The following is a 13,736-nucleotide window of genomic DNA, read 5'->3' as shown; positions in this document are numbered from 1 at the left end:
GTGTTATATTTGAAATTGTGAGATTTTTTTCGCTGAATTTAATTATTTTGTTTTCAAATTTAAAAGAAATGGTGGTTTATTGAGATTTTCAGCTTGCCTAGTATTGAGATAGGCGTCATCACGACAAGTGAGATTTTGGGTTGTGACAATCGACTATCCAATTTTCCTTTGCTATCTTAGCCATAAACGAGTAAGTTGTACCTGCCATGTTAGCCATAACTTCTTTAGAGGATCTTTGTTGAGCAGCTTCATGATCTAATCACACTGATCTGCTGTGAGTTGAGGTGCTCTTTGCTAGTTTCCTTCCTTTATTGCCTCTGGTATTTCTCGTCTCCTATCATCAGCACCTGCAAAATTAGGATTAAGATTCTCAACCTGAACATTATATGCCGTATTTGTGTTCCCTTTCTTCTTGTTCTTGAAGTCTTGAGGGTAACCAATTATCTTGTAGCATCCTTCTTTTGTATGGCCCTTCATGTGACAGAAATCACATTGTACATTCCAGTTTCTCTTTGGTTTCTGATAGTTCTGGTAATTTCCTCCTTTACCAGCTAGCAAGGCAGCTAAGTCAATCCCTTCACCAACAGTAGATGTATTAGCCACTGACCTCTCACTTTCCCTTTCAACAAGCATTGCATATGCTTTGTTGAAACTTGGTGTTGGACTGGTCATAAGAATTTGGCTACGAGCCTGCTCATAGTTGTCATTTAAGCCCATCAGAAACTTCAATACCTTCTGCTTTTGCATGAATTCGATGAAGTTCATTGATATAGCACAGTCACATGGAGGAGGAACTATGCTGTCAAACTCGTCCCATAAATATTTGAGTTTAGAAAAGTAAACTGAAACACTGTGTGTTCCCTGAGTTATTGTCGCTATAGTCTTTTGTAGTTGATACACTCGTGATGTATTCACTTTATCAAATCGTTCCTTCAGATCTTCCCACACTTTTCTCGCATCTCTTGCATATAGTATTTCAGTAATCAATTCCTTCGATACTGAGCTCATAATCCACTCTAGGACAATAGCATTGTATCTATCCCATTGATGACCCAGTTCTGAATCAAAATCCCCCTTTTTAGAGTACCGTCGATTAACCCTAGCTTGTTCTTTCCTAACAGCTTGATCTCAATCGCACGACTCCAGGTGGAATAATTTTCTGAACCAATCAACTTAATTGAGATTATCGGAGCTCCGGTGGTATCCGATGGGTAGAGAAATAGTGGGTGATTGTGGTCAAGATATGTTTTCGCCACCATTGTTAATCCTTACACACAAACTGCAATTTGAAGGTTGAGATTACTGTGAATTGAATAAGATCGACGGATTCTACTCGTAATCGCGATTCAATCGCTCTGATACTATGAAGAAATTGTGATAATCAACAATGAAATCCCTAATTTGATAATGCCATAACAGAGTTGATAGAGAAGAGAAGGAGCTGAACTCTGTATTTCAGGAAAAGAGAAAGAAAGTAAAGTGTTACATTGAGCTAACCACCTACATATAGACAACTCATTCCACTAACTTCCTAACTAACTCTAGGTGTACACATACATACTATTAACAGATAAATAATAATATCCTACTACTGTACACTAACACCTCATCATGTAATTCCTAATTCATCACTAACTTCTCGGTCTTTTTCAAGGAAAAAAGATGAAAAGAAAAAAAGTACAATTGTGTTTGATAGAATGAACGTTATTTTTTTTATAGAAAATATTTTTCATAAAAACTTTTCTTTTGAAAAGCATTTTCTACTAGTATTTAGTTGGTGAGTAAATAATATATTTTAGCATGTTAATTATTAGCAAACCGCGTAATGCTATAGTGAAATATTTGAGTATTATAGACTAATAACAATGTATAAGTGTACATAGTTAGAGCGGGTGATATATATGACATGAAAAACAAAAATAGTTTTAAGGAAAATGAATTCCGTCAATATGTGAGGGAAGCCATTTTCCCCCTTTTAATGAAAATGCTTTTGTAACAATAAATTTTGGCATCGAAAAAAATAAATAATCAAGACTAGAAAATTGCGTAACAAATGTAGCATTTGATTTCAATAAATGGTGAGTGTTACAATCTATATGGTATTCCTCTGATTCTTAAAGAATGTAAAGTATCTTGATAAACATGATTTTGATTTGATTCAAGGGCTTGTAAAGTTTGGTCTTGAATCTTCTTCTTGAACTTGAATTTGGATTTGATCACGAACAAATAATTTGATCTTGAACGCCTTGGTATTTGATTTGCCTTCGTTCTTGATCTTGAGCTTGAATTTGTAGCTTGTAGAGAAAACTAAAGCCTTTGATCCACGAGCTCTCTACTTGCTTTTTGTTCTCAATTCTGGTCCCTTCTAGCTTTATGAATACCTCTATTTATAGTTGCAGGGGATGGTGTGACTGTGTGATTTGATTGGTCTGTCTGAACTAACAAATGTTATATATCTAAACACTTGGCACAACTCTATTAGTTGTTGATTTGACTTGGCATGCCACCCTTTCTAGACACATGGCTCATTTATTTGATTTGAATTGCCAAATCACTTGACACATGGCATGAGTATGAGCTTTAAGACGGGCTAGCTATTTGGACTTTGGACTAGTAAAATGGGCTCGTCTTTTGGAATCCAACTAAATGAATTAGCCCAAATAAAATAGAACTTTAATTTAAATCCATGGTCTTAATTCTTCATAATTTTAAATTGGATTTGGGCTTGGTATTTCTTGAATCTAGCAATTTGACCAAATTTAATATTGACTTGAATTCCATAAAAATTTACATGTTTACAGTTTTATTTTTAAAAGTATTTTCTTATAACAAAAAACAGAAAAGAAAATATTTCATACATCTTAATGTAAGTAGTGTATGCTCTTTTAGATCACTTAGATATTGTAAAATTGGATTATAAAATTGCGAAAACATGATTCAAGAGCTTCAGTAACTCTATAAAGAACTTGTATCTTAGCTTGTCGAAGTAACACGAACTCTTGAAAAAATTCAAAAAAACAAAAAAGGGGAAATCCATGACCATCTTTTATCATATCTGTTAATGCATGACGAATTTTTGAACTTTAATTTACTACAAACCCTGCAATTACGAACCTTTCTTCAAATCATAGAGATATTATAAGGCCATAGAAGATACAAATTAGAGCATATAAGAAGCAAAAATTATGCATTATAAATACATGACCCAAGTTAATTTAGCTAGTAAACAACAATCCAAATGAATTTTTCATTTGGGTTAACACATCACATGTCCACAATGAATGTAATATCCAAACACCAAAAATAACTCAACTCTATGGCACACAAAAATGCTATGTTATTTTGGTAATCACAAAAAAGCCTACTACACATTTTTCATGAGCAGGGAAATCTAGACAACCTCAGAACAAGCAAAATATAAATGCTTTCAAGTTTGTGGTCTATATAAACGCCCTCCCTATATGATCGTAGAGATAAATCATATACAGCTTCTTTAGTACGTAGTTGAAATGACATAAGTACTAAATTTTCAAAAACTTCATCGCCAGTAACCAGGTGGTGGCGGTGGCGGATAAGCTCCGGGAGGATAATTACCTCCGGCTGGTGGGTAACCAGTAGCCGGATAACCTTGTTGCGGTGGTGGTTGACCGTAAGGCGGTGGTGCACCATATGACGGAGGATATCCAACAGTGGGCGCGTAAGGCTGATCAAGCCGTGACATCTGCTGAACTGGTGGCACAGTCATTGGACCAAACTTGCCATCTCTTTTGTCCAATTCAATCTTGTGTTGTGTCTGCAATCTCAATAAACAGTAGTAAGCTTAAATGATAAAACTATTACTGATTAAGTTTCGGTTGCTTACCTGCATGCAGGCACAAACCCTGCAATCAAATGCAGCAAATTTAGTACAACAATTTATAATCTTGAGTTGTTACTGAAATAAATAGAGTGTGATGAATGTGCAGAGCTTACGAGTAGTAGACTGTGTCAGACATGCATGTTAACACATGAGCAAGATCTTCAATTTCGTCGTCTCCAGTAACTACAGCCAAAATTCTACACAGGCAAGCAAGATATCCGAGGACGACCATGAAACCCTAGTAACGAAGGAAGAATAAAGACATGTCTATTGATCAAATTGCATTTCAAAATTGTACTATGGACTAATTAAATGAGGAAGAGTTAGAAGAATTACAATAATGCAATTATCACATTTTGTTGTTTTTATGTTGAGTTCATCTTGTAACAGGAAGCGAGTTGAGCTCACTGATGTTCCAAAGCAACAACAAACCTGGTGGTTAAAATCAATAGATCAGTATCACAGTTGTTGCCACGTGACCAGGAGGTCACGAGTTCAAGCTGTGAAAACAATCTTTTGCAGTGTAAGACTGCATACAATAGACCCTTGTGGTCCGGTCCTTCCCCGGACGCGGGAAGCTTAGTGCACGAGCTGCTCTTTTAGTATCACAGCAGAATTAATCACGAATATGCAGCATTTAGTTCCTGATTCTAAATGAATGAACAAACAATTTAATTTGCTGACCTCAGTTGCAAGGCAAAATTCAGGGCAATGAATTTCTCCGCATCTACCACTGCAAGGCATATAACCAGCGCAGCACTTATACCTGTAGCATACAGCAATTTGTTAATTAGAAAGGTAGCCTCTCTCCAAAATAATAGCGGAATGCATATAGTCTGTATATTAATGTATAATATACATATTTTATACATAATGTCATGATCAGTGTATATTTTTTGTATATTTTGCTAGCGGCTATAATATTATTTTTGATCGACTAGACAAATGTATTACTGGAGAAAGAGAAAGTGTCTTACCTTCTCATATCACCATATAAAGCTCGTTTCCGAAGCAAATAGGATGCACAGGGTGAACTGCAGTTGATATTAGAGATGAAGTCACTTAAAATACTAAAATTACGTATTTGTATAATCAAATATTGATCAGTACAATGGCTGAGCAACGTCACGAAACTGATAACAAGAATCAATTCAGAGAATTTTATCCCAAAAAACCTCTGCATCTAAATACAATTGACAAAGTAGACTCACACACACACACACACACCCCCCACTGCTGTATTGACTTGACGTTAAATCCAATGTTTTCGATGCTAACCTTGTGAATTGTGTATATTATGCAAAAAGATATAAGTTTGATCAATAATAAAGGAATGAACAAATATCTGCAGATACAGTCCTTACCCTTTCAATTCTTTAGGTGAAATTGTTAAAGGTAATTTCACAAAATTGGTGCTAAACCAAATCACGTTTCCTTTTTATGAAGACAGTCATTAGTTGATATAAAATGGTGGAAGATATTAACGTTTTCAACAATTCAAGGTAACCAATCACTAGATTTAGACATAGCAACCAAATTCAGGAAATAAACACAAATCAAGGTAGCAAATCAATAGCATCGGAGGAAAATAACATCGATAAATACACAACTCACCACCACAAGGCAAAACACCAATCTGCATACAAAACATGATAATTTAAACGATTAGAAATACACAAACAAACACGTATAATTACACTTTTGATTCTCATATACAAAATACTCCATTTGTTTAAAAAAGAATAATGTGGCTTTGAATACTAGGATCAAATGATTCAATTTTAAGCTATATTGCTTGGACCCTCCAAAAATGCTATCGCACATGTGTCGGATCCTCCAAAAATACTTATTTTTGGAGGATCCAACAAACATCGAGCGATTTTTTTGTTAAGAGTCCGAGTAACATAGATTTTTAGTATCAATTCAAACATACTCCGTTATTATATAAATAATTTTTTTTTTACATATATCTTTTATTAATGAAAACATTAGAAACGATTGTTTGACTATTCAAATAGTAACAGTGTCATATAAACATACATCCGGTATCAGCTTTAATGGTGTTCAAGAGATCAGTGCGCCAGAAATTTTGATAAAATTCACGGGTCTTCGCCTTATCAATGAATGCTTGTGATGACGCCATTTTTTCTTCTTTTTTTCCTCAACTATCTCAGATTTACTAATGAATACTATGAAATATGAAACCCCTTTTAAAATTGTTTATAAGAAAAGTTTGGACCTTCGTCGACGAAGACGAAGCGTCTTTTCGCAAAGAGCCAAAATCAATTCTATTCTCAATTAGTGTCTTTTATACTGATGATGTGTCTTTTACAAAACCGTCCAATTTTTTCCATTTTTCACGGTGGATCATTGAATGAATCTTGTACACCAAAAATTTCTATGGTCTAAATTTGTTTTGGTTAGAGAGATATTCAACCCATGGTCAAGTTGTCTCTCTTTTCTCTGCCCTTTGGTTGTTGTATACAATAAGCTCAAAAAGTGTAATTTTTTTCGTTTTTAAATTATCAAACAAACTAACATTCATCAAATTCTAAAACCAAGCAGTATGTTTTATTTCAATTGGCAAATGAACGAAACCAGATGACCTTTTATAACTCCATTATTCCATACTAGTGGTTCCAACAAAGAGGCTGTGAGTTTGAGTCACCCCAAGAGCAAGATGGAGAGTTCTTGGAGGGAGGGAGCCGATGGTCTATCGAAAATAGCTTCTCTACCCCAAGGCAGGGTAAGGTCTGCGTATACACTATCTTCCTCAGACGTCACTAGTGGAATTTTACTGGATTGTTGTTATTGTATTATATGTTGACTCACCTAATTTTCTTCGTGTGTTTTTATTTTTTTATATTTTGACACACCTTAGTAAAATTTCTGGCTCCGCCGCTGTATACTGCAGTTAAAATTGAAGGATGGAGGAGGAAAGAAGGATGAGTTTACTCAATGTTTGTTGGGAGGCTTAGGGAAGAAAATTCCAGTATATTATGTTGGAACTTCAACAAATTATGAAATTCTAGCATATTTTGTCAGAATCTCATATGAACAAAAATCCAACTCCATCATATTATGCTGGAATTTTTCCGAATTTTTAAAGATATTTTTATTTAGATTTTATTTTTACATGAAAGAACGTTTAAAATTGTGGTTAATTTTCAATTAGCAGTTCCAAATCGGGTTATTTCTGATTTTTTTTCGGAAGAAGAAGAAAGCCCAGTTGGCGCTGCCTCTAAGTTTGCAAAAATTGAACCTTACAAGTTTTACAACTTTGATGAATTAGGTTAGTTTCGCAAAGTTAGTGGTCAAAATGTGGAGTACCTTAGTGTTAATGAGTCTCTTTTGTTAACTTTTTGTCCCTTACGTTAGAGATCGGAGGGAATCTTACATAAATGTCCAAATAAATCCTAACTTATCAAGCTTTAGTCATTAATTATAGACTTATCAAAACTAATCAAACACATATAAAACTCAAATAAATAAGCTTTTTCTCTTCAAGAATCACACGCAAAGATTTTCTTTCATATTTTAAAGCTTGATTAGCAACATTAGATGCAAGACGGAAAGGAAATTCATGAATAAGGTAGCAAACAAGGTAATGAAATACAAAAAAATATATATACAAGATTCTAAAATCTAAGCAAAAAAGAATTTTTTTCAGTGGGTATGGTTGAAATTCATTGAAATTATATGGATGAGTCAATATACAAAATTTGAAGAAGATTGGAGGTGATTTGGATTGATTTGGTATCAAAATTCATAATTAAAATCGAGTTCAAAAATTACTTCTACGACACATGTATAAAAAATGTATCACGCATGTATCACACACACAGATATACATGATATACATGTGATATACATTTGATACAGATATGATACATATGTGATATACAAATATGACAGAGTGTGATACACATATCATTTTTTTTCATGTTCATCTTCTACTTCGAGTTTTCAATTCAAACCACCTCAAAACTCCACCAAATAATCCCAAAATTGAATTTCAAACTCTTTAAGATGTACCAAATCTATTCTAACAACACCCGCTCAAAACAAAATACAAATATGATATTTTTTGGCTACAAATAGTTAATTGGTTAATATTGATAACATTTGGCTAATATGAGTAATATTTTGTGAATTGACAAATTTTTATAATAAACTTCTTATAAATGGATATAGTTGGTAGTTTCCGAGATTGAATATGGGGAACAGGAAAGGGGACAATGATAAAAGAAAATCACGCATATTGTATGAGAGATCAAAAGTGTTCAATTTCAACAAATTCAAAGATTAAAACTGCTCAAAAAATATATTTGAGGGATTAGAAAAAATGAACATCAAACATAAGGTAGTTTTTCATTTTCTCACTAAAAAGAGATAATATGTATTCAATAAATCTCAGCTCCCATTTGGCCATAGATTTTGGCTGCTATTATTTTTCAAAAAAAATTAAAAATATTATTTGTTCATGGAATATGATCAGGTTTTGAAAAAAAATTAATTTTTTTTTTCAATTTCCCAAAAACTAGTTTAGGGTTTTCTTCCTGTCACAAAACTTCAACTTTTTTTTTTAAATAAAAATTATGTCCAAACCCAACTTCAACTTCCAAAAATTATCTTTTAACACAATTCAAAAACTCTATTTTAAATTTTTGTCAAATCTATGTCTAATCGCTAGCTTAGTATATGTTATTGGACTCACTAAATATTATAAGTGTTATGTAAAATAGGAAAAGAGAATTACTTCGAAACTACCTAAATTCTAGTTCTAGTACTAAGTACTTCGTAGTCAGGGCCAGATTTATCGTGTAAAATATGGTTCACGCAAATACGTGGTCCTCCTGTTAAAATATATATATGATGTATATAATTTGGCAAAATATATATATATATATATATTGGATAGACACCATGGTCAAAAGAGGTGAAGTGGTGCACTTATTTTGGCCTCTTATTTCCAGTTGCCTAAGGTCACAAGATCGATTCCCAACATTCTGTTCTGTTTAATGTTTTACTTAAATATACTTTTTCTTTCTATTTCTACTAACGCAGCTTTGCCTTAAATATTTCTTTTCTTTCTATTTGTATTAACGCAACTTTTCTTTTTGTTCTTTAAAACTCTAAAGCACTTCCCAATTCCCGCACGCTTGGAGTTTTATGGATTTCCCCATCCCCAAATATAATACTATCCATTCCTAATCTAATCCCAATTCATCCCAAAATTCAAAAAACATAAAAACCCTTATGCAATTATTGATTTGCAACTTCATGAGCTAAATAGTAGTTTTGATGTAGTGATTAGTGACTTACTCCTTGGTATGACTTGCTTGAATTCGGTCGATTCATTTGCTAATTTTGACAAACACAGAATAATGAAATTGGCCGAGTATTATCCAAGTGAGTTTGATGACAACAGTTTCGAGATCTCAGTTTTCAGCTTGATAGTTTCATTGTCTATGTTCGAATGTGTGATAGCAAGTTTGTCAACTTGAAGGGAATTAAGGATCTTGCTATAGTGATGGCAAAGACAAAACTGGACCAAACTTGGTGTTATGTTTATTTACTCGTGAAGCTGACTTTGATTCTACCTGTTGCTACTACAAGCGTGGAAAGAGCATTATCCTCAATGAAGCTCATAAAAAATGATCTACGTAATGGCATTAGTGAAGAATTTTTGAATGGTTGTTTAGTTTGCAATATAGAGCGTAAGTTATTTGCAACGGTAAGCAATGATGCTATTATAGATCGTTTTTAAAGTATGAAAACTCGTCGAGTACAATTGTAAATTGATGATATTTTCTTTTTTGTGATAATGAAATTAATTATTTTTTGCTCCCTACGTTATTGTACTGTAAAAATTTATGTCATCAAAATTAATATTTATCTTAAAAGTAATGGTGAACCCATCTTTCCGGAATCCTAGATCTGTCTCTGTTCGTAGGCTCCTTTCAAAATTTTTAAAAAAAAATTGAAAACACGTGCTAAAAATATATGGAGAACTCTTGAATAAAGTAAAACTTGAAGGACTTGATTGCAAAATCTCCTCCTTTATATAGTGGAAGTGGAACTAGTCTTCTTTCCTTGTCTGATTTTATATTTGCTTAGAGTGTAGAGCAGTCCAAATTTAAATTGTCCTCTTTCTCCTATCTTTCAGAAAAAAGCTCAAAAGCAATAGTACACAGCTACTGTTTCACCTTTCTTCAGTAAATCAGAGCAAAATCAGAGAGAAATGAGTTTCTTGTCATTTTCCTATGTCACTGACAACAAAGAGTTCTGATTAAAGAACCCCCTTCCCCCAACCCTCCCCCCACTATTACAATTATTTTTACATTTTTGTCCTGTAACAATAGCTTTGTGTATTACTATTATAGCCACACTAGAAGGAACAAGAAAAGGGAGAGTTTATTTTTATCAAAGAGATTTGAAACTATTTCCAAGATTTCAATTTCAATGTCTTCTGAACTTTTTGTATTTGACAACACTTTCTTTTCTGACCCTTTTTCTCCATCTTTTATTGATACTAATAGTAATATCTTCCAAAATAATATCCAAGATAACAACTTCACAATAATTCAAGAAACCCCAATTGATGACACAACTTCTTTTGATCAAATTTCCTCAGTTCTTCTTTCCTCTTCACCTCCAAGTCATCAACTTGAAAATCTTTCACTTTGCCAAACAATTCCTTTAAATGGATTTGGTGATTTTTCTGTTAAAGCAGAGGAATTTCAAGTTAACTTTGAGTCTGATTTTATTGGTTCTAGTTCTAGTATCAGCAACCCTTTAATGGTACCTCAAAGTTGTGCTGAAAATGCTGTGAAGTTGATGCAAAGGAGTTTTAGCAGCCATTCTTTTGATAATAAACCAAGTTTCTCCATTTTTACACCTCAGTTTGATAGTTTAATTGAGTCTACAAATTATCAAACACCTGCACTTACCTCCCCTGAAAATTGCTTTTCTTCTGGTCAAATGAGAAGGGTTTGCAGCACTGGTGATTTGCAAGTTAGTCCTCTACCTAAATTCCCATTTTTTAAGTAATCTTTTAATTCCAGTATTCTATTTTTTTGACATGTTTAAATGATTGAAAACTTTTTAGGTTGATTCTTTATTTTAGAACGACGTATTCAATTGTTAATGGTTGAATTTTAACTTTAATATTCTTATATATTTAATAAATTTTAAATACCAAATACATCGTCAAAGCAAAAATTATTGTGTTTGGGCGATTATCTCATCTCAAAATTAATAATCAAATAAAGAACTAGGTGATATTAAATTTTTATCCTAAAATTATTTTTACTTATTTATCGTAGGCCATCCCAAAGTTTTTAAGGACTTTTGGAGGTCCCATCGATTGTTCTATTTTTCAAAAGTCTCGTTCGGTCAAATGGTCTCATATAAAATGAGATGGTATGTTTTTTTCTTTAAATTAAGAAAAAAGAAAGAAATTAACAAAAAAGGAAGAAAATTTACTTTTTTTTTTTTTGTGTGGTTTAACAGAAGATGAAGACAAGTCAAACAAGGAACACTTTATTATCAGGGGAAAGAACATTTATAGAGGAAGCAGCAAATATCAAAGTGGGGCGTTATAGTGCAGAAGAAAGAAAAGAGAGGATTCATAGGTACAGAGCAAAGAGAACACAAAGAAATTTTAACAAGACTATTAAGGTAATTAATTAACATAGTATTTCTCTAAAAAATTTTAGGATTAATTATTTGACTGAATATTAATTAATGGTACAACAACAGTATGCATGTAGGAAAACACTAGCCGACAACCGTCCAAGAATACGTGGCAGATTTGCACGTAATGATGAAGCTTGTGGAGAGATTCCCAAAACTACAATATTGTTTAATAGATTTGAAGATGAAGATGATCTTTGGGTAATATTCTCTCCCTCACCTTTTCTTAATAAAGATAAACACAACCCCACTTTCAACATCTTTATTTTATCAACCATAACGCTTTATTCTTATTTAAATTTGAGTTTTTTAAACCTTATATATACACAATATCTGTTTTTTGCAAAAAAATAAAAATAATATATATATATATATATATATATATATATATATATATATATATCTTGATAGGAATGAAAAATATTCTCTGATAAAGAACATTCAATATATGTTATATACAAACTTAATATTTTACCTATATATAAAATATAATTTTTTGGCAAAGGATGGTTAGTTGACCACACTTGACAGGCTGTAGCTTTGCCCCTGATTTCAAGACTAGTCTCTCAACTTATCAACGTTTAAATTTTGGATCCATCATTGTGCATTATTGAAGTATTGATTAATTAGTAAAATTGAACCTTTAATCTTATAATTGTCCTTTTTATTTTACTTTGTGGTTGTAGATTGAGGGAGTTCACGAAGAGGAAGAAGATCAAGGCTCAATAGGGAGATCAATACCATTCTATCACAGCTTTGGTTCAATGACACAATATAATCAACAATATTCAAGCCACTAAATTGGGTCATTAAAATTAATTAATGACAGTGCAAAATTTAAGGGTAATATTAGCCTCTAGGAGCAAAAGAAGAGGCAGATGGTAGCTTGGTTTAATGAATAATAAGTTAGGTGCACTTGTAGTTGCTACATTTAAATGTCTATGGAGGGAGTAGATTAGCAAGGAAAAAATTGTATTTCTCTTTTTTTTTTGCATTTTAATTTTATTTAGAAACTTAGTTAAGAGGTCATGTGCAAGTCATTATATATCCTCTCTTTTATTAAATATAGATTACTATCCACTGAATCTGTAAATAATATGGCTGTTTTATTTGTGTCTAATAATAGTATTGAGTATGAGTTGATTATGGGCTTTGCTTGTGCAATTTTACTATGTTAATTATGCATGTTTGGAAATAATCGTTTTAGGAGAATCCAAAATATGTAGAATACGTAGGGATAAACGTAACCATGCAAGATGCATGGGAGGTCTGTGAAAAAAAAAATTCTTTGAGTTTAAGTTTTATATACGGAAAGCTTTATATACGGAAAGCGTAAATTTTTTTTAACTACCAACAATAAAAAAAGATAAGTAAAAATAATAGTTAATTACCTGAAAAATAAGACAAACAACCTTTAACAACAAAATTAAATTATATTAATATAATAGTACATTGTCAGCTTATATAAGTTAGATCCATTATCTTTTTCTTTTTTAAAATTTGAAGTTGATCCTTTTATTTGCAATGATAAGCTAGCCAAAATTGGGGTTGTATGTCTTTTAGAGTTTTGCCTTCACATCATGCTTAGTTGTATGAACAAAAATAGTAGTAGTTTTTACTACAAAGTAAAACTCTGTCTCCTCTCTTAACTATTGTAAATGAAAAATAAAATAAAAGAAAGAACGAATTCATCTAAGTTTTCACTTATGAAATTAATTAAGACTTTTATTCACCTAGTGTTTTAATGATTCATGTTTTGTAACTAAGGGTTATTAAAGGAAGCGTTTGACATATTGATTACTTTTGAATGTAATTAATTATGGTTCAGTGAAGTTCTATTATTACAACCAACCCTAAAGATTTTTTTTAGTGTAGGCTATATGCTTTTTAAAAATCAAATATGTAGGTGGATCTCTGAACAACTTGTGCGAATCTTGCTAATTAAACTTCCCTAAACCAATTTAAAATACCTAGAAAACCTTTTGAATTTCATTTTTTTTTTCGAAAGAGAAAAAAGTAGTTTTTATTTGCAAAAGTGTAATTTTCCACATCAAATTGCAAAAAAGGTGCAGCAATTTCAACTTGTAACATTATCTGCCACATGCAAAATTCACCAGTAACTTTGTACTACTTGTTTGTCCATATTCAACGTACTTGTTATCTTGGCAACTTACCTTAG

At 32.2% G+C, this 13,736-nt stretch overlaps 3 protein-coding genes across 3 annotated transcripts; 1 reads left to right on the top strand and 2 right to left on the bottom strand.

Annotated features, from left to right (window-relative positions):
* Positions 1–294: 294 nt before the first annotated feature.
* LOC142177399 (uncharacterized) lies at positions 295–1,008 on the bottom strand. Its single transcript, XM_075245888.1, has one exon. It carries the CDS (start codon positions 1,006–1,008, stop codon positions 295–297), a length of 714 nt encoding a protein of 237 aa, XP_075101989.1.
* A 2,215-nt stretch (positions 1,009–3,223) lies between these two features.
* Positions 3,224–6,127, bottom strand: LOC107812099 (uncharacterized). The gene is made up of 8 exons (XM_016637132.2): positions 5,900–6,127; positions 5,474–5,495; positions 4,837–4,893; positions 4,544–4,625; positions 4,196–4,291; positions 3,973–4,097; positions 3,863–3,881; positions 3,224–3,793 (listed from the first exon to the last, which is right to left on the bottom strand). The coding sequence occupies exons 1-8, from the start codon at positions 6,000–6,002 to the stop codon at positions 3,539–3,541; spliced, it is 759 nt and encodes a 252-aa protein (XP_016492618.1). The 5' UTR covers positions 6,003–6,127; the 3' UTR covers positions 3,224–3,538.
* A 3,841-nt stretch (positions 6,128–9,968) lies between these two features.
* On the top strand, positions 9,969–12,682 carry LOC107812098 (uncharacterized). The gene is made up of 4 exons (XM_016637131.2): positions 9,969–10,876; positions 11,375–11,542; positions 11,624–11,758; positions 12,244–12,682. The coding sequence occupies exons 1-4, from the start codon at positions 10,325–10,327 to the stop codon at positions 12,355–12,357; spliced, it is 969 nt and encodes a 322-aa protein (XP_016492617.1). The 5' UTR covers positions 9,969–10,324; the 3' UTR covers positions 12,358–12,682.
* The last annotated feature ends 1,054 nt before the right edge of the window (positions 12,683–13,736 follow it).

Source organism: Nicotiana tabacum, chromosome 23, assembly GCF_000715075.1.
Source record: "Nicotiana tabacum cultivar K326 chromosome 23, ASM71507v2, whole genome shotgun sequence".
NCBI classification, from domain to species: domain Eukaryota; kingdom Viridiplantae; phylum Streptophyta; class Magnoliopsida; order Solanales; family Solanaceae; genus Nicotiana; species Nicotiana tabacum.
This window is presented reverse-complemented; position numbering and strand designations above follow the sequence as displayed.

Coding starts and splice junctions, on each gene's coding strand:
- LOC142177399 (XM_075245888.1), bottom strand. CDS start 1,008: ATGAGCTCAGTATCGAAGGAATTGATTACTGAAATACTATATGCAAGA.
- LOC107812099 (XM_016637132.2), bottom strand. CDS start 6,002: ATGGCGTCATCACAAGCATTCATTGATAAGGCGAAGACCCGTGAATTT. Junction 4,894..5,473: donor TGGTGTTTTGCCTTGTGGTG/GTGAGTTGTGTA, acceptor TATCAACTGCAG/TTCACCCTGTGCATCCTATT. Junction 4,292..4,543: donor AATTTTGCCTTGCAACTGAG/GTCAGCAAATTA, acceptor TTTAACCACCAG/GTTTGTTGTTGCTTTGGAAC.
- LOC107812098 (XM_016637131.2), top strand. CDS start 10,325: ATGTCTTCTGAACTTTTTGTATTTGACAACACTTTCTTTTCTGACCCT. Junction 10,877..11,374: donor GCAGCACTGGTGATTTGCAA/GTTAGTCCTCTA, acceptor GTGGTTTAACAG/AAGATGAAGACAAGTCAAAC. Junction 11,759..12,243: donor AAGATGAAGATGATCTTTGG/GTAATATTCTCT, acceptor TTGTGGTTGTAG/ATTGAGGGAGTTCACGAAGA.